Source organism: Mobula birostris, chromosome 18 (genome assembly GCF_030028105.1).
Source record: "Mobula birostris isolate sMobBir1 chromosome 18, sMobBir1.hap1, whole genome shotgun sequence".
NCBI classification, from domain to species: Eukaryota; Metazoa; Chordata; class Chondrichthyes; order Myliobatiformes; family Myliobatidae; genus Mobula; species Mobula birostris.
The window spans coordinates 16587136-16611396 of NC_092387.1; the positions used below are offsets into that span (position 1 = coordinate 16587136).

The 24261-nt window shown below is 40.4% G+C and overlaps 1 protein-coding gene across 3 annotated transcripts in view; it reads right to left on the reverse strand.

The window, feature by feature from the left end:
• The window catches only part of slc12a1 (solute carrier family 12 member 1), a 161905-nt gene that overhangs the window by 50294 nt on the left and 87350 nt on the right, over window positions 1-24261 (reverse strand). For all 3 annotated transcript variants that reach the window (XM_072282266.1, XM_072282265.1, XM_072282264.1), the window contains 6 exons: window positions 23079-23180; window positions 22690-22845; window positions 19591-19690; window positions 13146-13257; window positions 10401-10541; window positions 8304-8410 (listed from right to left, as the gene is read on the reverse strand). In XM_072282266.1, coding sequence (XP_072138367.1) covers window positions 8304-8410; window positions 10401-10541; window positions 13146-13257; window positions 19591-19690; window positions 22690-22845; window positions 23079-23180 — 718 coding nt within the window. The remainder of the gene's footprint in view (window positions 1-8303; window positions 8411-10400; window positions 10542-13145; window positions 13258-19590; window positions 19691-22689; window positions 22846-23078; window positions 23181-24261) is intronic.

A 24261-nucleotide genomic window follows, 5' to 3' on the forward strand; every position in this document is an offset into this window, starting at 1 on the left:
TGAAGCCCCGCCTTATGGTATCAGTGCAGTCATGTCACATATTAAGAGTAATGGAAATGAACATCCCATAGCCTCTGCATCACGTTCCCTTATTGTTGCAGAGAAAAATTATACACAGATTGGCAGAGAAGCCTTGAGTTTGGCTTGGGGTGCAAAACATTTCAACCAGTACGTATGGGAGAGAGTTTACCCTCATTACTGATCACCAACCACAGATGGGTGTCCAACCTACAGCAGCAGCATGAATGCAGAGATGAACTCTGTTTCTTGGAGACACAATTACAAGATTGAATTCAAGAGGACGATTAATCATAGAAATGTTGATTCCTTTTACCCTGTGGTTTTAGCCTCAGAAGGGTAGGAAACTGAAGATGGCAGTAGTAATAGTGGTCACAATGTAGTTATGGGGACACATAGGCGATTCTGTGAATGCAAAAAAAGAAACAGAAATGGTTGGTAGTCCGCCCTCCAGGTGCCAAGGTCTGCGATGTTTCTGAACACATCCACAACATCCTGAAAAGGGAGGCTGAGCAGCCAGAAGTCGTGGTACATATTGGTACCAACAACATAGGCAAAAAAAGAGAGGGGAATTAGGAAGGAAGTTGAGAAGCAGGACCTCAAGGATAGTAATCTTGGGATTGCTGCCTGTGCCACGCGACAGTGAGGAGAGGAATAGAATGAGGATGCAGATAAATGTGTGGCTGAAAAATTGGAGCAGGGGGCAGGGATTCAGATTTCAGGATAATTGGGACCTCTCCTGGGGCAGGTGGGACCTGTACAAAAGGGACGAATTGCACTTGAATCTGAGGGGAACCAACATCCTTGGGGGCAGGTTTGCCATAACTGTTGGGGTGGTTTAAGCTAATATGACAGGGGGATGTGAACCAGTATGACAAGAGCTGGTATGATCTCCCAGTGGCCACACATTTTAATTCCACATCCTGTTCCCATTCTGACATGTCTATCAACGGCCTCCTCTATTGTAAAGATGAAGCCAAACTCAGGTTGGGGAAACAACACCTTATATTCCATCTGGGTAGCCTCCAACCTGATGGCATGAACATTGACTTCTCTAACTTCCGCTAATGCCCCGCCTCCCCCTCGTACCCCATCCATTATTTATTTATATACACACATACTTTCTCTCTCTCTCCTTTTTCTCCCTCTGTCCCTCTGACTATACCCCTTGCCCATCCTCCAGGTTTTTCCCCCCCCTCCTCCTTTTCCTTCTCCCTGGGCCTCCTGTCCCATGATCCTCTCATATCCCTTTTGCCAATCACCTGTCCAGCTCTTGGCTCCATCCCTCCCCCTCCTGTCTTCTCCTATCATTTTGGGTCTCCCCCTCCCCCTCCCACTTTCAAATCTCTTACTAGCTCTTCCTCCAGTTAGTCCTGATGAAGGGTCTCGGCCCTAAACGTCAACTGTACCTCTTCCTAGAGATGCTGCCTGGCCTACTGCGTTCACCAGCAACTTTGATGTGTGTTGCTTGAATTTCTAGCATCTGCAGAATTCCTCGTGTTTGAGGATGAGCCAGCAGGTTTACAAGTAGATGATGGGTGTAACATGAATGTCAGGAAGGACAAGCCAATGACTGGGTGCAAACGCAGACAGTCGAAAGAGTTACATTGTCCCACAGAGGCAAAACTCAAAAGGGAGAAAAACGCAGGACTGAAGGTGCTGTATTTAAATGCATGTGGTATTCGGAATAAGGTGGATCAACTTGTGGCACAATTAGAGATTGGTCGGTGTGACGTTGTGGGCATCACTGAGTCCTGGCTGAAAGAAGGCCATAGTTGGGAGCTTAATAGCAAAGGATATACTTTGTATCAAAAGGGCAGGCAGAAAGGGATAGGTGGTGGTGTGGCTCTGTTGGTAAGAGATGGAATTACATCTTTAGAAAGAGGTGACATAGGTCAGAGAATGTCAAATCTTTGTAGGTGGAGTTAGGAAACTGCAAGGGTAAAAAACATTATTGGAATCACATATATGCCTTCAAATAGTATCCAAGATGTGAGGTTGAACTTGCAGAGAGAGTTAGAAAGGGCATGTAATAAGGCTAATATCACAATTGTAATCGTGGTCTTCAACCTGATGTTTCCCAATCCCCTTGCATATTGGTGTCGGATGGCAAGAGAGCGAATTTGTTGAATGCCTACGAGATGGCCTTTTAGAGCAGCTTGTGCTTCAGCCTACTTGGGCAAAGGCTATTTTAGATTGGGTGTTGTGTAATAATCCAGATTTTATTAGAGAGCTTAAGGTAAAGGAACCCTTAGAAGACAGTGATAATAATATGATCGAATTTATACTGCAAGTTGAGAGGGAGAAGCACAAGTCAGATGTATTAGTATCACAATGGATTAAAGGGAATTACAGATGCATGAGAGAAGCACTTGTCCAGGTGGTTTGCAGGGGGCTACTGGCAGGGATGACAGCAGAGTAGAGATGGCTGAAGTTTCTAGAAATAGGTCATAAGGCACAGTATAGATATGTCCCACAGAAGAAGTTGTTCTCAAATGGCATTGGTAGACAACCATGCTAACAAGGGAAGTTAAGAACTGCATAAAAGCCAAGGGAAGGACATATAATGTAGCACAAGTGACTAGGAAGTTGGATGATTGGGAAGTTTTTAAAATTGAACAAAAGGCAATTTAAAAAGTTATAAGAAGAGAAAAGATGAAATATGAGGTCAAACTAGTCAATAATATAAAGCAGGATACCAAAAGTATTTTCAGTTATATAAAGAGTAAAAGGGTGGTGAGAGTTGATATTGGACCACTGGAAGATGATACCAGTGAGGTAGTAATGGGGGGGACAAAGAAATGGCAGATAAACTTAATGGGTACTTTGCATTTGACAGAGGTCTGTGAGTGTCAGGGAGCAGGAATGAGTGCCATAGCTATTACAAAGGAAAAAGTGCTAGGCAAACTGAAAGGTCATAAAGTGGATAAGTAGACGAGATGGATTACATCCTAGAGTTCTGAAAGTTGTTGCTGAAGAGATAGCAGATACACTGGTTATAATCTTTCAAGAATCACTTGATTCAAGCATGGTTCCAGAGGACTGGAAAATTACAAATGCCACTCTACTCTTTAAGAAGGGAGGAAGGCAAAAGAAAGGAAATTATAGGCCAGTTAGCCTAGCCTCAGTGGTTGGAAAAATGTTGGAATCAATTATTAAGGATGAGGTTTCGGGGTACTTGGAGACTAATGATAAAATAAGTTAAAGTCAGCATGCCTTTTGTAAAGAGAAATCTTGCCTTGCCTGAGAAATCTATAAAGAATTATTTGCGGAAGTAACAAGCAGGGACAGTGAAAGAGAGACAGTGGATGTCATTTATTTGTATTTTCAGAAGGCATTTGATAAAGTGCCACACATAAGGCTGCTCAATAAAATAAAATCCATGGCATTATAGGAAAGATACTGGCACGGATAGAGGAATGGCTGACAGGCAGGAAACAACAAGTGAGAATAAAGGGGGCCTTTTCTGGGTGGCTGCCAGTGACTAGCGGTATTCCTCAGGGGTCAGTATTGGGACTGCTACTTTTCACTTTGTCAGTGATTTAGATAATGGGATTGATGGCTTTATGGCAAAGTTTGCAGATGATATGAAGGTAGGTGAAGAGGTAGGCAGTGCTGAGGAAGCAATGCAATTGCAGAAGGACTTGGACAAATTGGAAAAATGGGCAAAAAAGTGGTGGATAGAATATAGTGTTGGAAAATGTATGATAATGCATTTTGGTAAAAAGAACAAAAGTACAGACTATTATCTAAATGGGGAGAAAAGTCAAACATCAGAGTTACAAAGGGACTTCAGATTCCTTGTACAAGACTCCCAGATTGAGTCTGTGGTAAAGAAGGCAAATACAATGTTGGCATTAATTTCAAGGGGAATAAATATAAAAACAAGGAGGTAATGCTGAGGCTTTATAAGACACTAGTCAGGCCACACATGGAGTATTGTCAACAGTTTTGGGCCCATATCTTAGAAAGTATGTGTTGTCATTGGAGATAGTCCAGAGGAGGTTCATGAGGATGATTCCAGGATTGAAGGGGTTAACATATGAGGAGCTTTTGGCAGCTTTGGGCCTGTACTCACTGGAATTTAGAAGATTGCCGGGGGATCTCATTAAAACCTACCAAAAGTTGAAATGACTAGATAGGAATCATTCTCTCCACGTCCACCCTAAGGTGGAGGTGTACACAACTGGAGGGCACAGCCTTAAAATTCAGGGTTGACCCTTTAGAATAGAGATAAGGAGGGATTTTTTTTTAGCTAGCGAGTAGTGAATCTGTGGAATGCTCTGCTACAGACAGCTGTGGTAGCTAAGACTGTGGGTATACTTAAAGCAAAAATTGATCATTTATGGCGAGAAGGCAAGTGTATGAGGTTGAGTGGGATTCAGGATCAGCCATGATGGAATGGTGGAGCAGACTCGATGGGCTGAATGGACTAATTCTGCTTCTCTGTCCTATGGTCTATATAGTTGATGCATTTTCTATTGAGTTGGAGTTTATAGCTAAGCAGGGAAGAGTGTTTTGTATTAATATCCAAGTAAAATTGGAATAATATTGTAACTATATTGTTTGAGTAAGCATTCATTGTTTGCTTAAATAATTATGTGTTATATGTAAAAATACCTGCATTGTATAATTCATGATGCCACCGTGTGATACATGTACACCTTGCTTAAAGTAAACACAAAGTTGGACTCACATTTTGGACACCCATGGCTTCCTTTAAATTAGATTAATGTTTTGGAGTTACAAACCATAACAAAGGGGATGAAGGACAAGACAGAAGGTGACAGATGAAGCCAGGTGGGTGGGGGAGGGGTTGAAGTAAGTAGTTGGGAGGTGTTATATGGAAAAGACAAAAGGCTGGAGAAGAAGGAATCTTATAGCAGAGGAGAGTGGACCATGGTAGAAAGGAAAGGAGGAGGGGCACCAGGGAGAGGTGATAAACAAGTGAGTAGTGAGGAGAAGAGGCAAGAGACCAGACTGGGAAACAGAAGAGGGAAAGGAAAAAAAACTAACAGAAGGTTGGTAAGTTGATGGAGAAGATCCTGAGAGGCAGGATTTATGAACATTTGGAGAGGCATAATATGATTAGGAATAGTCAGCATGGTTTTGTAAAAGGCAGGTCGTGCCTTACGAGCCTGATTGAATTTTTTGCGGATGTGACTAAGCACATTGATGAAGATAGAGCCGTAGATGTAGTGTATATGGATTTTAGCAAGGTATTTGATAAGGTACCCCATGCAAGGCTTATTGAGAAAGTAAGGAGGCATGGGATCCAAGGGGACATTGCTTTGTGGATCCAGAACTGACTTGCCCACAGAAGGCAAAGCGTGACTGTAGATGGGTCATATTCTGCATGGAGGCCGGTGACCAGTGGTGTGCCTCAGGGATCTGTTCTGGGACCCCTACTCTTTGTGATTTTTATAAATGACCTGGATGAGGAAGTGGAGGGATGGGTTAGTAAATCTGCTGATGACACAAAGGTTGGGGGTGTTGTGGATAGTGTGGAGGGCTGTCAGAGATTACAACAGGACATTGATAGGATGTAAAACTGGGCTGAGAAGTGGCAGATGGAGTTCAACCCAGATAAGTGTGAGGTGGTTCATTTTGGTAGGTCAAATATGATGGCAGAATATAGTATTAATGGTAAGACTCTTGGCAGTGTGGAGGAACAGAGGGATCTTGGGGTCCAAGTCCATAGGACATTCAAAGCAGGTTGACTCTGTGGTTAAGGCGGCATATGGTGCATTGGCTTCATCATTCGTGGGATTGAGTTTAAGAGCCGAGAGGTAATGTTGCAGTTATATAGGACCCTGGTCAGACCCTACTTGGAGTACTGTGCTCAATTCTGGTCGCCTCACTACGGGAAGGATGTGGAAACCATAGAAAGGGTGCAGAGGAGATTTACAAGGATGTTGCCTGGATTGGGGAGTATGACTCGTGAGAATAGATTGAGTGAACTCAGCCTTTTCTCCTTGGAGCGACGGAGGATGAGAGGCGATTTGATAGAGGTGTACAAGGTGATGAGAGGTGTTGATCGTGTGGATGGTCAAAGGCTTTTCCCCAGGGCTGAAATGGCTAGCATGAGAGGGCACAGTTTTAAGGTGCTTGGAAGTAGGTACAGAGGAGACGTCAGGGGTAAGTTTTTTTTTAAAATGCAGAGAGTGGTGAGTGCATGGAATGGGCTGCCAGCGGCAGTGGTGGAGGCGGAAACTATAGGGTCTTTTAAGAGACTGCTGGATGGGTACATGGAGCTTAGAAAAATAGAGGGCTATGGGTAAAGCCTCGGGAGTTCTAAGGTAGGGACAGGTTCGGCACAGCTTTGTGGGCCGAAGGGCCTGTATTGTGCTGTGTTTTCTATGTTTCTAAGGAGAAATTGATGTTCATGCCAACAGTTTGAAAGCCACCCACACGGAATATGAGGTGTTGAATCTCCACCCTGAGAGTGGCCATTGATCAACACTGAAACAGGAATGGGGATAGGAATTTAAATGATTGCTGTTATAAGTAAACCTTATACCAGTTTCATGCCTAGCCTGAAAATCTGGTAGAGATGCATGTAAGAATCATCAGTGAACTCATCGCTTTTCTCCGATAGTCTGAATGTCTTTTATGCTCAGTTTGATGCAAAAAATGATGCGCCAGCATGGAAGACCCCTCCTCCTCCTTCCCACCAAGGAGCAGGCACTCTGTCTAGCCGCAGCACATGTGCAGACGACCCTAAACAGGGTCAACCCGTGTAAACTGCAGGGCCTGATAATGTACCTGGTCGAGTGCTGAGGTACTGGCAGCCCAGCTAACCAAGGTTCTAACAAACATATTCAACATCTCTCTGGAAGAGTCCACTGTCTCCTTAGGCTTCAAGGCAGTTACCTTCACCCCAGTGCCCAAGAGGGCAACAGTAGTCTGCCTCGACGACTACATTCTTGACAAAAAGGCCACAGTCAGTCCATGTTGGAAGAAACATCTCTAGTTCCATGACGTTGAGCACCAGTGCTCCCCAGAGCTGTGTGTTCAGCCCGCTGCTGTTCCTGACTGCACTGCTAGATCCAGTTCCAACCAGTTCATCAAGTTCCTGACAACAACTGTGGTTGGCCTCATCAACAACGACGATGAGATGGCGTACAGAGAAGAGGCAGAGTGGCTGGTAGAATGGTGAGAGCACAACTACATGAGTCTCAATGTGGACAAGACCAAAGGGATGATTCTGAACTTTAGGAAGGTCCAGGCTGACCACTCCTCACTGCACATACACTGTTCCTCCACGGAGGGAGTTGGGAGCAGAAAGTTTCCGAGAGTGCAGGTAATGGATAATCAGATCCGATCTCTCACAAATCATCTTTTTGGTCAAGAAAGCATAACAGCATCTCTGACGTTGAGAAGATTGTGGTGGGTTAGACTTCCTTCCCCCACTCCCCCCCCACCCCATTCTAACCAAGTTTTACAGGAGCACCATTGAGTGTCTGATACAGGAATTGCAAGGCATCTGACCATAAGTCCTTACAAAGGATTGCAAGGACCGCTGGGAGTCTCTCTTCCACCCATTAGAGATATTTATCAGGAGTGCTGCATTCACAGGGCCCTTAACATTGTGAATTATCCTTCCTATCCATCCAACAATCTCTTTGCGCCACCCGCCCCTGCCCCCGGACCATCAGCAGGAGGTACCGTAGCATTCGTACAAGCACTGTTGGAATGGGAAACAACTTCTTCCCACAGACAGGCCTTAAGACTACTGAACTCCCTGCCACCACCCAGGTCATATCACACATGAAGTGCTAGTAGCATAATACTATTTACTTTATAACTTGTGTTGTAAATGCACCTTACTTGTTACTTTATTTGTGATAATATTACTTTATGTGTAATGAGTGTAAATTACATGTAGTGTGTTGTGTACCTGGTCTGGAGGAATGTTGTTTCATTTTGCAGTATACATGTGTATGGTTGAATGACAATAAACGGAACTTGAAGACAAATGGAGTACATAAAAGAGCAATAAGTAACAGATGTAATGCATCTTCACATCTGACTGGCAGAAAACAATGAGAAAATATTTTCTTGATGAAGAAAGTGATAACAAATTCTATTTTCATTAATATACAACAAAAACAACAATGGAAATAGAAGAAAACTGAATTTGACAAATCTCTGAAGACATTTTGCTGCAAGATATTTTTCTTGGTTCACAATATACCAAAGCATTACTGACATTGTTTAATAAAGTCACTAGCTCCAGGTGCTACATTATATTAATTTTAATCAATAGATCAAAAACTACTTACTGCAAAATGCCAACGTAATTGTCAACATCCCGAAAATTAATAGTATGCCAGTCTTTCTTGTATCCAATCACAAGTGTATTCGGCTTCATTCGACCCAGTCCAGAAGCCTAGTGTAATACAAGTTAAGCTATATCCTATTAAACAGTATTAGTAGTGTAATTTTTCAGATTTCACCCAGACAAACCATATTTCTCTCAGTTTCTTGGAACATTTTTGAATTACATCATACAAGAAAATTAGTATCACATTATAACTTAGATAAAATAAAGCCTTGGGAGACCTAGTGCAGGATTCCCTAAAAGTTAACTTGCAGGTTGAGTCTATAGTAAGAAAATCATATGCCACGTTGTTACAAACGCAAACACGAGAAAATCTGCAGATGCTGGAAATTCAAGCAACACACACAAAATGCTGGTGGAACGCAGCAAGCAGCACTTCACCTGTGAGTCTGCTGGTGTGATAATACTGTGTCCAGTGCTCCCGGTGTGGCTTTCTATATATTGGTGAGACCCAACGCAGACTGAGAGACTGCTTCGCTGAACACCTACGCTCTGTCTGCCAGAGGAAGCGGGATCTCCCAGTGGCCACACATTTTAATTCCACGTCCCATTCCCATTCTGATATGTCTATCCACGGCCTCCTCTACTGTCGAGATGAAGCCACACTCAGGTTGGAGGCATAACACCTTATATTCCGTCTGGGTAGCCTCCAACCTGATGGCATGAACATTGATTTCTCTAACTTCCGTTAATATCCCTCCTCCCCTTCTTACCCCATCCCTAACAATTTTTTTTTCTCTCTTTCCCTCTCTGAATAACTCCTTGCCTGTTCTCCATCTTCCTCTGGTGCTCCCCTCCCCCTTCCTTTCTTGCTAGGCCTTCCATCCTATGATACCCAGGCTTCTCCAGCCTTGTATCCCTTTTGCCAATCAACTTCTCAGCTCTTAGCTTCATCCCTCCCCCTCCTGTCTTCTCCTATCATTTCGGATCTCCCCCTCCCACTTCCAAATCTCTTACTATCTCTTTTTTCCATTAGTCCTGACGAAGGGTCTCGACCCGAAACCTTGACTGTACTACTTCCTATAGATGCTGCCTGGCCTGCTGCTTCCCACCAGCATTTTGTGCGTGTTGCCACGTTGTTACTCATTTTGCGAGGACTAGAATATAGAAGCAGGGATGTAATGCTGAGGCTTTGGTCAGATCATATTTGAATACTGTGAGCAGTTTTGGGCCCATATCTAAGGATGTGCTGTCATTGGAGAGGATCTAGAGGTTTACAGATGGATCACAGGGTTAACAAAAGGTTAACATACAAGTTGCATTTGATGGCTCTGGGCCTGTACTAACTGGAATTTTGAAGAATGTGGCATCATCTGATTGAAACTTATCAAATATCAAAAGGCCTCGATAGAGTGAATATGGAGGGGATGCTTCCAATAGTCAAGGAGTCTAGGACCAGAGTACAGTACACAGCCTCAAAAGGACATCCCTTTAGAACAGAATTTCTTTAGCTAGAGAGTGATGATCTGTGAAATTCATTGCCACAGATGGGTGTGGAGGCCAAGTCATTTGGATATATTTAAGGTAGATGTTGACAGGTTCTTGATTAGTAACGACATCAAAGGTTACAGGGAGAAGTCAGGAGAATGAGGTTGAGAGGGATAATAAATCAGCCGTGATTGAATAGTGGAACAGACTCGATGGGCCTGATGGCCTAATTCTGCTATGTTTTATGGTCTAAAGACAGGAGGCTACTGTAAGCCTGACCATCTGTATAGACATGTTCAGCAGAAATGCCCATGTATAAAATTTCATATGAAATTTTCTGATTTTGCATTCGACAGCTAGAATAAAAGTAATCTTCCTTCATTCTAAATGTTAGCTTGGAAAAATATTGTTCATTTATATAGTAGAACATTTACCAACAGTATAAATTCCACAGATGTTACATTTTAAAATATCTTTCGTCATTAATTGAATATGAATCCACTCAAATAAAAAATTCAAAAACAAATCTGCGGTTTTAAGACTTGATCAGTATATTTAGTACCTCTGCACTATGGTAGTGGATTTGCTAATATAGATATAAAACAATCACCTGAAGTAAGCACTTTACTCCATCTCGCAGATTATCTCCAGCCACTGCTGCATAGAAGGCTTTCTTCTTGTTCTTTGATAACCATTGCTGGTATTTATCCATATTCATATTAATTTCACTGACTGACTGCTTCCGTGGACCCTAAGCACAGGATAACATGGATATGTTCAATGGTATTATTTTGAACACATTTCTTAAACATCTGTAACTTGATTTCATAAAATATACTGAAGCTTTCCCACCAATACTTACCATGTACAAACTTATTTCAGGGAGGCATTTAACTTACCATTTTCCTTCATTTTCTTTTTCTACTACCCACATAACTGCAAAGCTCTATCTAGAGTTCTAATGAAATGCCATTTACCTGGAATGTCATCTCATTTTCTTTCCATCACACACAAAATGCTGGGAGAACTCAGCAGCTCAAGCAGCCTCAATGGAGAGAAATGCACATTCCTGATGAAGGGTCTCAGCCCAACATGTCAACTCTTCATTTCCCTTCATAGGCACCTACTAATCTGCTGAATTCCACAGGAACTTTGTGTGTTACTTAAGATTTTCAGCATCTGTAATATCCACTGATACCACTCTATTTATGAGTGATCACAACATTTTTTGTTTTTGCTCCATCTAGTGGATAAACATGAGCAAATGAATCCCCAAGCAACAGAGTTCAAAAAATATTAATGCAATTAGTTCACCATTCAAAAAATTCGGTTTCCACTGTTGATATCATTCAGGAATGGAATTTTAACCATTTTTTCACCATGCTAATCAAGGAATGTATACAAAAGCTGTGACTGCCCAATGACAAGACTAGGGAATAAACTGATGTTTCAAGTCACACCTGTCATACTGCCATCTGTAAACATTAACACATCTTTATCCTGTACAAATGTTTCAACATTTGACTATCCTGTTGGTAGTTAAAAAGGTAAACCTGACATTACAATTAACTAATGTTTATAATTTTTGCAAAACACATCCATTCTGAACAAAATTTAATCTCGTCCAAAACAGTTAACTAAATAAAACTTGAAAATTGGGAAGGATAATCACAACACAAAGAGAAAGGGCAAATAGTCCACATTTTGTCCATTTTCAGCCAAAGTCCTCCTTTCAGATTCTGCTGTATATGAAGCAACCTAGGCTAAGACCTAATTTATTTAACACTGTACTGAAACTCAAAATAAGGCAAAACAAGCCAAATGAAAATTAAACTACAAAGGAAATCTGAATTGAATACAAAATGCTGTAAACACAGCATCAATGGAAACTTAACATTTCATGTCTGACAGCCTTTGAATGAATGTCAGGCAAAGGGAAGCAATGTGTAAACTAGGACACATGGAAGTGCAGCTTGCATTTTTAATAAGCAAGGTGTCTATGTGATCAATTATTCCCCCACCTCATTCAATCACAAATGCTAAATCTTTTAGCTGCTTGTTCTATTTTAATAAATTTGTAAATAATTTCACCTTTACCATGACCAACATATCTAAAATCAAACCTCACATCCTCTTGTCCAAACTAAACATCCATCTGAGTTGTTAAATGACAGGACTGCAAAAACATTACTTTGAGAGAGTGAAGGAAAGATTTATGAGGAAGTTGCCAGGGATGGAAAATTTTGGCTATGGGGAAAGAATGGATAAGTTAGATTGGATTTCTTTAGATCAGAGACAGGTAAGGGGAGATTTGAGCTGTATTTAATTAAATAAGCTAGATATAGTAAAGCAGAGGGACTGAAATGAAAGCAAGAATCATTGCACTTGGTAGAGAAATCAGAGAGGAGACATAGCAAACTAAGATAGTCATCCTGTGGCTCTGGAACCCTATGCCCAAGAGAGCAGCAGAAACATTTTAAAAAGTACTTGGATGTCCACTTGACAAACCATAATCTGAAAATGGAACTAGGTGCTGGAAGGTGCGATTAGATGGTTCATTTTTCTACTGATGCAGACATAATGGGTTGGATGCCCTCTAGTGTTCTAAGATTTCAATGTTTCTATGATTTTCTATGACCTATTAGCATTCAAAGAAAAATGGTCTATCAACGTAAGAGAATGAGACAGGTTCTATAAGTGTCAACACAGATTACAAAAGGTAGACAGACAGCTGTTCAATGCAGCATCCAAAGTAGCCAACGTGCAAAGCTTTAAATCTAAAAACTTGCTACCTATGAATCAATTCTACCTGTTTATTTCTGTCTCTTGAAATTTAGCAATAGCTAGCAGTTTTTTTTAAAGAAAAGGAATCTTTATCATTCAACAGCAATAATAGACATTATTTTGCAATTTTTGAACATGAAGTAAGATACTGGAAACTGAAAGGTGGCATGGGTTACACACACAAATCTCATCTCTGGATAATGACCTGGATTGCCCCTGTTTGAGGGTCTACAAATTTGACACAAACTCCATTGAAACCAGCCATCATCCCATTCTATATTCTTTTTTGCTGCCATAACAAGTCAACACACACTGCATTCACCAGCACCTGGCCCAAAGCACTAGTGCTCATCTTGGATGAGTGTTAATTTTAGAAGTTATAATCAAAGTGCCAAACCCAAGAGTTTTGTGTCATTACATGTACGCTAAAGTTTTTATTGCACATCATTTGAACAAGGGGAATAAGGGGAAATCAGATATTTCTTCTAAACTGCTGTCATATGAACACTTACCACATTTCTACATTTTAAAAACGAAATGAATGGCAAGAGAAATCAATAAAGGTAATTACCATGTATACTTGACTACAGATGCACAAACTGAAATTTTTTGTGAAAGAAAGTGTTAAATCCAACAAAGCTGGTCTGGACATGGGCGATCCTGTCAGTACAATGCACTGTGGCCTATGCAGGGGGAGCAAGGGAGGAAAGAGGAAAATAAAGAGTAAAAATTTAGTAAATTCATCCACCAGATTTTAAAAATGATTCTTTAAAATAAAATCCATTTACAGAACAAATAGATGCTATAATGGGAGGCTGATAAGTTCTATAATTCCATATTAAGATATTTGGCAGCTAAAACGAGGTGGGCTAACTTCTGCATCCATAATCATCCTGTAATCACCTGCAGTAATGAACTGGAGTTTCTACAGAGAGCAATGCTTCTAATAGAAATGGCAGTCAGTCAAGCTCACATTTCAGGTGCACTGCTCCTGCTCATCTTTAGAATGGCAGTTTAAAACAAATTGCCTCCATTAACACTAGATAAAGTGTCACAATAATTTTCTTGGTCTCAACTTTGCAGTATTGTATTTCTTCAGCAGGTCTGACTGTTACTGCATTGACTGACAGTTCATTTTATTTTGTTCTGACTGGTAATTCAGTCTTGCCTACCATAAGTATTTTTTGATTAGAAAGAAATGGACAGCCTGTCAATTCATTTTTTCATTTAAATTAACTCCTATATATTTTCATTGGCAGTGTAATTGTTTACCATCTCAGATCAAATTCAACAATCACAATGCAAATAGAGTTAACTTACTATATTGGCAATGTGATGCATTACAAAGTAGACTAAATCTTAGCTTACAAGTTGTAGATGCTCATTAGCCTCTCTTCAAAGAAGTGGCTAACATTATTGATATTAATCACTAATTTGAGCAGTGATTCTTTTTGTTTTTGCAGGTGAAACTTTTTTCTTACATGGTAAATTGCAATGCGCAGCTGGGAGACTGAGAAAATTTAACTACCATAACCTGGTTATTAACTTTTCTTACACAGTAAGGAGAAATTAGTTAATGCAGTGGGTTTAACTTCTGGATCCCACTGCATAGCATTGAATAAGAATAGGACTGGAGTCTCTGGGACATTGCTTTCTTCTTCTGTCCATCAGAAAACCTGTTTACATAGAGAGGTCAGTATTAACCGGAAGAAGGTAAAAGGTAGCCTCGAAAAATAAGACTATGTGAATGTTTGGACTTTTCTAAAACCTCTTGCTTCACTTATCCCCAGCCTCTACCACATTTACCAACCTTGCACCTACACATTAATAATGACACACACTTACCTAGATAAACATGCAAATTATTTCTGTTTTGCAACTGATTGCCTTGTTTTGACGATTATGCAAAATTTACCTCCTTCATGACACATAAAATAATCAGAGGCCCTTCTGGAACATTTAATCCAGAACTAGGAAACTGTGCTGAAAACACCACAGCAACAACAGTAGAAGTATTACTCAAATATGCTTTTGGAATTAATTCAAAGATTGAGGGAAATTTCACCTGTGGATCTTTAGTCAAACCAATACTATACAGTGGTGTTTACAAAGGACAGTTTGTTAAAGAGATTTTGCAACTTGATAATCTATCTTAGATGGTCTAAAAAAAAAGGAATAGTATTATATGGTCTTCCTGAAAGAGTTAGCACTTTGCTAGCTCTATGTATTGCCCTACCTGCTACTAAATCTTTTAGCTTGCTTTGTTTTGTCTATTACTGGAGTATTTATCAGCATTCAAAGTAGGCTTGATGGAAATGATTCTTTTTTTGAATGTGATTATTAATGTGATGGACTATAATTAACAGCATCTCTCAAATCTTAAAGCTAGTACTATCCTGACCATCACGTGTGCAAGGCTGCAGAGTTCAGCTGAGAGCAGACTGCCTGCACACTGAAGTTGCCAGTATTGCTGTTAACACAAACGAAAACTGGGGAAAGGCAAAACCATAACAGGAATGCTATTTACTTTTAATAAATATACTCTAAGTTAGAAACATTAAAAACTACAGAGAAACTTGGAATTTATGATATTCCACAAGTTCAGAATCAGGTTTAATATCATTGGCATATGTTGTGAAATTTGTTGTTTGCAGCAGCAGTACATTGCAATACATAATAACTACAAATTATATATGTACTATCTCTATGCCTCTACCTCCCTATAGCTACATCTATATTAACCATATAGATATTTATATTAACAAGCTAGATAAGATATAGATCTATTAAATAAGCAGTGCATAAAGAGAAGAATAAGAGTAAAGAAAAAAATACTGAGGTAGTATTCATGGATTCATTGCCCATTCAGAAATCTGATGTTGGAGGGGAAGAAGGTATTCCAGAAACATTGAGTGAATGACTTTACACTTCTGTTCCTCCTCCTTAATGATATCAGTGAGAAGGCGGCATGGCCTGGGTGACAGGGGTCCTTAATGATGAATGCCACCTTTTTGAGGCATTGCCTTTTGAAGGTGTCCTGAATGCTAAGGAGACTAGTACCTATGATAGAGCTGTTTGTGTTTACAACTTTCTGCAGCTTTTTCCAATCCTGTGCAATAGTCCCTCCAAACCAGACAGTAATGCAGCCAGTTAGAACACAAGATAACAAGCTGCTCTATGCAGTGCTCTTCTGCATAATGTACAGAACCTCATATGCTACCATGTTCCTCACAGTCAAGAAAAGAGCTATTTTAATGGAAAAGGAGTAACTGGATTTACAACTAGATATGCTTATCAAGATGGACAAGAGACAATACCATTTACATTCTCACCACCAACAGGTTTAAAAGCTTACATTTCCATCATACTGGTAATTATCCAGCATCTCTTTACAGTTAGAAACAACAACTAAAGCTTTCATTTTAGAGTTGATCAAGTTTAGATAGACTCAATGCCCAATTACTGCAATTTGTCTCAAATCAATTGTATTACAACAGCTTCATTCTGAGATTACAAAGTTTTTCATTTAGTTGGACAGTACGAACACGAAAGATATCATCAGCAAACAACTTTAGATTCATAGTAAGTCATCATAGTGGTAAGACATAAATCATTTTAAATGAATAACTCAGAAATGTTAATATGTCTGTATCATGTGTCATTAACACTGGCTGAATGAGTATTTTTATGACTTTGATACTTCATTAAGTTCTCAGGTTTTTAACCTTCATTTTTTGCCAATCACATTTACATTAAAAAAAAACTTACTTGACAATTAAATGTTACCTGCAAATCATTTACCAATGGTTGCAATCCATCATGTCACAGAAAATTGGCTGAAGTGATTTTTCAGACCTCGAAATTTTGCGCAAACAGTTGAAGTCTAATAATCTGCTGACCATTCAGAAGTCCTAATATACTGGCTTCTGGCTCACCAGATAACATGTGCAATTTTCACTCAACAGGAACCCATTACATTCCCTATGCACTCACTGAGTCCCAGGTACCCATGCTCCAAGACCACTCCCCAACAACTCACCAGGGCTTGAGTTCTAACATCACAGAACCACTCAATGGAGCCTCCAATTCAGTAGACAATAGACAATAGGTGCAGGAGTAGGCCATTCAGCCCTTTGAGCCAGCACCACCATTCACTGTGATCATGGCTGATCATCCACAATCAATACCCTTTTCCTGCCTTCTCCCCATATCCCTTCACTCCACTATCTTTAAGAGCTCTATCTAACTCTTTTCTGAAAGAATCCAGAGAATTGGCCTCCACTGCCTTCTGAGGCAGAGCATTCCACAGAACCACAACTCCCGTGTGAAAAAGTTTTTCCTCAACTCCGTTCTAAATTGTCTACCCCTTATTCTTAAACTGTGGCCTCTGGTTCTGGACTCCCCCAACATCGGGAACATGTTTCCTGCCTCTAGCGTGTCCAATCCCTTAATAATCTTATATGTTTCAATCAGATCCCCTCTTGTCCTTCTAAATTCCAGTGTATACAACCCCAGTCGCTCCAATCTTTCAACACACGACAGTCCCGCCTTCTCGAGAATTAACCTCCTGAACCTACGCTGCACTCCCTCAATAGCTAGAATGTCCTTCCTCAAATTTGGAGACCAAAACTGTACACAATACTTCAGGTGTGGTCTCACCAGGGCCCTGTACAACTGCAGAAGGACCTCTTTGCTCCTATATTCAATTCCCCTTGTTATGAAGGCCAGCATGCCATTAGCTTTCTTCACTGCCTGCTGTACCTACATGCTTAATTTTAGTGACTGATGAACAAGGACACCTAGATCTCGTTGTACTTCCCCTTTTCCTAACTTGACACCATTCAGATAGTAATCTGCCTTCCTGTTCTTGCCACCAAAGTGGATAACCTCACATTTATCCACATTAAACTGCATCTGTCATGCATCTGCCCACTCACCCAACCTGTCCAAGTCACCCTGCATTCTCATAACCATCTCCTCACATTTCACACTGCCACCCAGCTTTGTGTCATCTGCAAATTTGCTAATGTTACTTTTAATCCCTTCACCTAAATCATTAATGTATATTGTAAATAGCTGCAATCCCAGCACCTAGCCTTGCGGTACCCCACTAGTCGCTGCCTGCCATTCTGAAAAGGACCCGCTAATCCCTACTCTTCGCTTCTTGTCTGCCAACCAATTTTCTATCCATGTCAGTATCCTACCCCTAATACCATTTGTTCTAATTTTGCACACTAACCTCCTATGTGGGACCTTATCAAAAGGCTTTCTGAAAGTCCAGGTACACTACATCCACTGGCTTTCCCATGCCCATTTTCATAGTCACATTCTAAAAAATTCCAGAACATTAGTCAAGCATGATTTCCGCTTCGTAAATCCATGCTGACTCGGACTTATCCTGCCACTGCTATCCAAATACTGTATGCCACTATTACGTCTTTTATAATTGATTCCAGCATCTTCCCCACCACTGATGTCAGACTAGCTGGTCTATAATTGCCTGTTTTCTCTCTCCCTCCTTTCTTAAAAAGTGGGATAACATTAGCTACCCTCCAATCCGCAGGAACTGATCCTGAATCTATAGAACATTGGAAAATGATTACCAATGCGTTCACGATTTCTACAGCCACCTCCTTAAATACCCTGGGATGCAGACCATCAGGCCCTGGGGATTTTTCAACCTTCAGTCCCATCAGTTTACCCAACACCATTTTGAGTCTGATGCGAATTTCCTTCAGTTCCTCTGTTACCCTAGGTCCTCTGGCCACCATTACATCTGGGAGATTGTTTGTGTCTTCCCTAGTGAAGACAGATCCAAAGTACCTGTTCAGCTCGTCTGCTATTTCCTTGTCCCCATAATAATTTCACCTGTTTCTGTCTTCAAGGCCTCAACTTTGGTCTTAACTAATTTTTTCCTCTTCACATACCTAAAGAAGCTTTTACTATCCTCCTTTATATTTTTGGCTAGCTTACCTTTGTACCTCATCTTTTCCCCCCGTATTGCCTTTTTAGTTATTTTCTGTTGCTCCTTAAAAGTCTCCCAATCCTCTGGCTTCCCACTCATCCTTGCTATGTTATACTTCCTCTCTTTTATTTTTATATTGTCCTTGACTTCCCTTGTCATCCACGGTCGCTCCTTACTCCCCTTAGAACCTTTCTTCCTCTTTGGAATGAACTGATCCTGCACCTTCTGTATTATTCCCAGAAATACCTGCCATTGTTGTTTCACTGTCATCCCTGCTAGGGTATCTTTCCAGTCAACTTCTGCCAGCTCCTCCCTCATTTGTCCATAGTCCCTTTTGTTCAACTGTAATACTGACACTTCCGATCTTCCCTTCTCCCTCTCAAATTGTAGATTAAAACTTACCATATTATGGTCACTACCTCCTAATGGCTCCTGCTTTTCTGCTCTTGCTTTCCATTCACCAGGGTCGTTAAAGTTGCTTTCCCTTCCACACAGCAAGGCCACAATTCCTGAACTCTATTCCATTTACTGGTGCTTCATTTCCTGCACTCCACTGAAACTTACCTAGTTTTGCTTCCCATACTCTGTTGAAGCTTACCGAGTTATTGTGGGGAAAAAAATTGAATAAGGTGTGCCATAGATTCAATGAGATATCTGCCGTATAATACAGAAAACCTGCTGGCCAGGCACCAAAGTCTTGAGCATGTTGAATGAATAGTTTAATGTAGAGTTAAGTAACAGCTTAATCAAATTATCCCTCACCGATTTCTTAATCTGCTTTCAAAATTAATCAAGACTGTCATACCGAGGTTGTGGTCAAAATTCAACATCAGGAGTTTACCAAATATTTTGATCTTTAGAAACCAGGATGGTAATAATTACCAAATTTTAACCTCAAAATTTTCCCAATCTCCTTCCATAATCCTCAACTATCTTCCAAGCAGCTTGACATGACATTGTCTAGATTTAAAAAGGAACTAAGATTAGTTGGTACAGAATTCAAGGATCTGACATCTAGAAGTCAACCTTCATTATTATGCTCCTATCATACCTGAAGTTCTTAATATGATCATTCACCCCAGTCAGTGAAAGTGCATCTTGTAGTGCAGTGACATAAGACATGGCTTGTGCTGAAGAGCCCCAATTCACCTCTGTAAAAATAACATTTTTAACCTCAGTATAATAAACAGAAGCAAAATCATCTTTTGAAACCATCAGTCATCACTGATTAAACATTATCATCATGAATGTTCAAAGAAAAAGCTTCACCTATTGTACTAGACGAGGTTGGCAAGCTGCTTGCACTAAATTTGCCTTTGCTCATTTTCATTATTTCACAGGCTTAAACCCCATACCAAACAAGGACAGAATACTGTATGTGAAATGTGTTCAGTTAAGCTTCCTAAGTCTTAGAGGGCCCTATTCTGGAGGGTGCAATACTGGACCTTCTCTTAGAAAAAGAGGAAGGTAAAGTAAATGAAGTGACTGTCAGGGAACAATTTAGCTCTAGCAACCATAATTATATTAGTTTTAAGATAATGATTGGAAAAGATAGGTCAGGTCCATGGGTTAGGGTCCTAACTGGAGAAAGGCTAACTTTGGGGAATTTGGCAGGATGAAGAAGAGGTTGATTGGGTGAGCCTGTTTGAAGAGAAAATAAAGAATAGTAAGTGAGAAGCTTTTAAGAGTGTGATATCAAGACACCAGGAAGGAGCGGCATGTTCTGGTTAGGATGAAGGGTAAACTGGCAAGCTAGTGAAGCTCTGCTGGTGAGAGATATTGTTCCGGTCAAGTAAAAGGAAGCATGCATTGTGTTTAGGAGACTGGGGAGACAAATGAATCCCTTGATGACTATAAGACTAAAAATACTTTTAAGAGGAAAGTCAGGAGGGCAAAGAGATGGTATGATATGAAGCTGGGCAAATAAGATTTAGGAGAAGCCCAAGAGGTTCCATAGCTATATTAAGAGTAAAAGGGTGACTAGGGAGAGAGTAGGTCCCTTCAGAGATCAGCAGGGCTGCCCGTGTCTTGGGTCACAGAAGATGGAAGCGATTTTTAATCAAGTATTTATCCATTGTGTTTTACTGTGGAGAAAAATCGAGGTAGCTCAGGAGAAAAGGGAAATAAAAGAAAATGATTTGGAAGACAATTATATTATCAGGGAGAAGGCATTTGCAGTTTGACAGCATTTTAAGATGGATAAAAACCAGGTCCTGATCACATGCACCTTTGAAATTTTCGGGAGGCTAGAGGAGAAATCATGAAGCGCCCTTTTGGAGATAGCAGCTTCATCGTTAGTCACTAGTGAAGTTCATAAAGACTGGACAGAATTCTCAGGCATTTGTGAAGACAAGAATCTGATTCGGAGTCAGCCATAGCTTTGTGCTCAATGAACTTTTGAGATTTTTGAGGAGGTAACCAAATTAAAAATAAAAAAACAGGATGAGAGTTGGGCAATGGATGTTGTCTATTTGTACTTTAGCAAGGTCTTCGACAGGGTCCTGCACTGTAGACTGCTCTGGAGGTTTAGACTCCATAGAGTCAAGTAAGTGCTAGCTAGGTGGATTTAAAATTGGCTTCGAAGTAGGAAGCAGAGAGCGGTGGCTGAAGGCTGTTTATCCGAATGGAGGCCAGTGATTAGTAGTGTGCTGCAGGGATAAGTGTTGGAACCCTTGTTATTTGTTATTTAGATAAATGATTTGGATGCGAATCCACAAGGCTTGATCGTTAAGTTTTCGGATGACACAAAATTAAACCTTGCTGATAGCGAAGATTAGAAAGGGATCTTGGTTAGTTAGGGAAGTGGGCTGAGTGGCAAATTGATGAAGCACTTTGAAAAAACGGAATCAGTGCAGGACTTGTGCTATGAATGGTAAAGATCTAGGAATACAAGTGCAGGTTCATTAAAAGTGGTGTGACAGGTAGACAGGGTGGTGAAAAAGGCATTTAACTGCTGACTTTCTGTCAGGGCACTGAGTAAAGGAGTTGAAATATTATGTTGCTGCTGTACGAGTCATTGGTGAGACTGCATTTGGAATACATTTACCCAGTCATAGAAAAGATGTGGTTAAACTGGAGAGTGTACAGAAAAGACTTACAAGGACGCTGTCAAGACTAGAGGGTCTGAGTTACAGGGAGAGCCTGGTCAGACCAAGTCTTTATTCCTTTGAGTGTAGGAGAATGACGAGTGACCGATAAGGTGGATGGTAGCATTATTTTCTCCAGTCCTAGGCGGCATACATTTAGGATAAGGGGAAATATTTAAAAGGGGCATAAAGGGAAAAATATTCCATGCAGAGAATGATGAATATATGGAATGAGCTGCACTTGGATAGGTACATGGAGGGCTGGGCTTAGAGTGATATAGGCTGAACCCAGGAAATTGGGACTAGATGGGTGAGTACTGTGGTCAGTACTGACTCTGAGCCGAAGGGCCTGTACTTGTGCAATATTGCTCTATAGCACTAAGAGTATTGAATTTCTATGGGCACATGAATTAACAACTTCCAGCATAGCTTATTCCAACATGTTACCCCAATAAAATATGAATTCTGAGAATGATTGGCTTTCTTATTTAGAAATACTGGGACTAAGAAATTTTGACATATTTTGTGCACCCTGTAATAGAACTGCATTGTTAAACCAGGCTCATTATGTTAAGAGCCAAGTCTGCAACCTCCAAGCATACGATTTTCTTCCAGTTCCTTTAACTCTAACACAGCAGTATGGGTAGGTGCCCACCACGTGCAGGTAGCCAGTGGTTTACAACATTTCTTTAAACCATAAGAGCTACGGTAGTCACATTCCAAGAGGAAATTTCAATGATATTAAACAAAAAAAAATTGAACTTTATTGCATACCAGACTCTGTGCTCAGAGAACTAGAGCAGAGCAGAAGGGATGTGGCCCATAGACAACAGTAATTTGTGGAAAAGTATTCGTGCTTGTGTTAAATCTTCTCAACAGGAAGACAGAGGGCCATGTGCTATCTATATAATGCTACTGTCAGCACATACTAATAGTTCCAGCTATTGAGTTCAAATTTGCTGGGAAATCAGTATTGGAACCAGAAAATTTATTTTTAATACATTTGTAAATGTACACTTAAGTCAGTATATTCTGCACATTCAGAAGCAAGGAAAAATTCTCACCTGGTTTATTGTAAATAACATAAATATTAAGGAATAGCACGATTGCAACTGTGATTACAGCTGCCCACCAGTTGATGACGAACATGACCGCACAGCACAAAACAGTTCCAAGTAACGAGAGCCACATGTTGTAAAATCTAAAGGCAGGACGCCACCCTGTTAAAACAATCAATTATGAATTTACACTTTCATTTATGCTGCGAAACATAATCTCAACAAATAGCTATGTAAACGTGTTCAAGATGCCAACTTATACTGAATGGCCAAACTTACATTTCATTTCAGAATAGAGTACTTGAATGCTAAAATGATGCTGGAATTTCAAAACCAAGAAAGTTTAGGTGTCCTGTAATTTATACTCAGTTGGAATCTATATACAAATTACTGACCTGGAGTTTTTGAATATGAAGCGTGAAAACATGAGAAATTGATAAGTGCATACGAGGCCAAGAAAAAGTTTGAGATAACAGGTGCAATAGTATTCAGCTCAGCTAGAAAAAAAGAAAGTAACATTTTAGATTTCATCAAAGTACATCTTAAAATTTAAAAAAAACCACAAGAAATTCCGTAAATGCTGGAAAACTGAAGCAACACACACAAAATGCTGGAGGATCCCAGCAGGTCAGGCAGTATCCATGGAAATGAACAAATGGTTGATGTTTTGGACCGAAACCCTTCTTAGGGCTAGAAAGGAAGGGGAAGACACCAGAATAAAAAATGGGGCGAGGGGAAGAAGGGTAGCTAGAAGGTGATAGGTAAAATTCAAGTACCTTTCCAATAATCAGCAATCACTTCATTTCAAAATTCCCTATGATTTCAAGCTTTTACTGGCAAGAAGTTGCTTCTATAAGAAACTGTAATTTTGGGGTGCTTCGATATGCAAAAGTAAGATACACACTGAAGAAAAACAATCAGCTTCTCCACTTTGTGGCTGAGTTCTTGTTGAGTCAGAGTCACATAGCATATAAATAGACCCTATTGCCCAACTTGCCCACACCGACTAAATTGCCTACCTGAGCTAGTCCCATTTGCCTAAGCATTCAGTCCATATTCCTTTAAGCCTTTTCTATCCACATGTTTGTCCAAATAATTTGTTCTAAAAATGTTGTAACTTCACCCACTTCCTCTAGCAGCTTGTTCCACATACCCCCCCCCCCCATCTTCTGTGTGGAAAAAATTGCCCCTTAGGTATCACCTTAAACTTATACTCTCTAGTTTTAGACTCCCCTTTCCTGGGAAAAAGACTGACTATTCACATTATCTACGCCCCTCAAGATTTTATATACCTCTATATGGTAACCCTCAGCCTCTTACACTCCAAGAAAAAAATGCTCTAGCCTGTCCAGTTTCTGCTTAGAACTCAAGACCTCCAGTTTTGGTAACAACATTGTTAATCTTTTCTGCACCCTTTCTACCTTAATGACAGCCTTCCTATAGTTAGATGATCAGAACAGCCAACAGTACTCCAAGTGCAGACTCACCAACATCTTGTACAGTTGTGACATGACGTCCAACATTTGTACTCAATACCCTGACCAAAAGACAACCACACCAAACACCTTCCTCACTAAG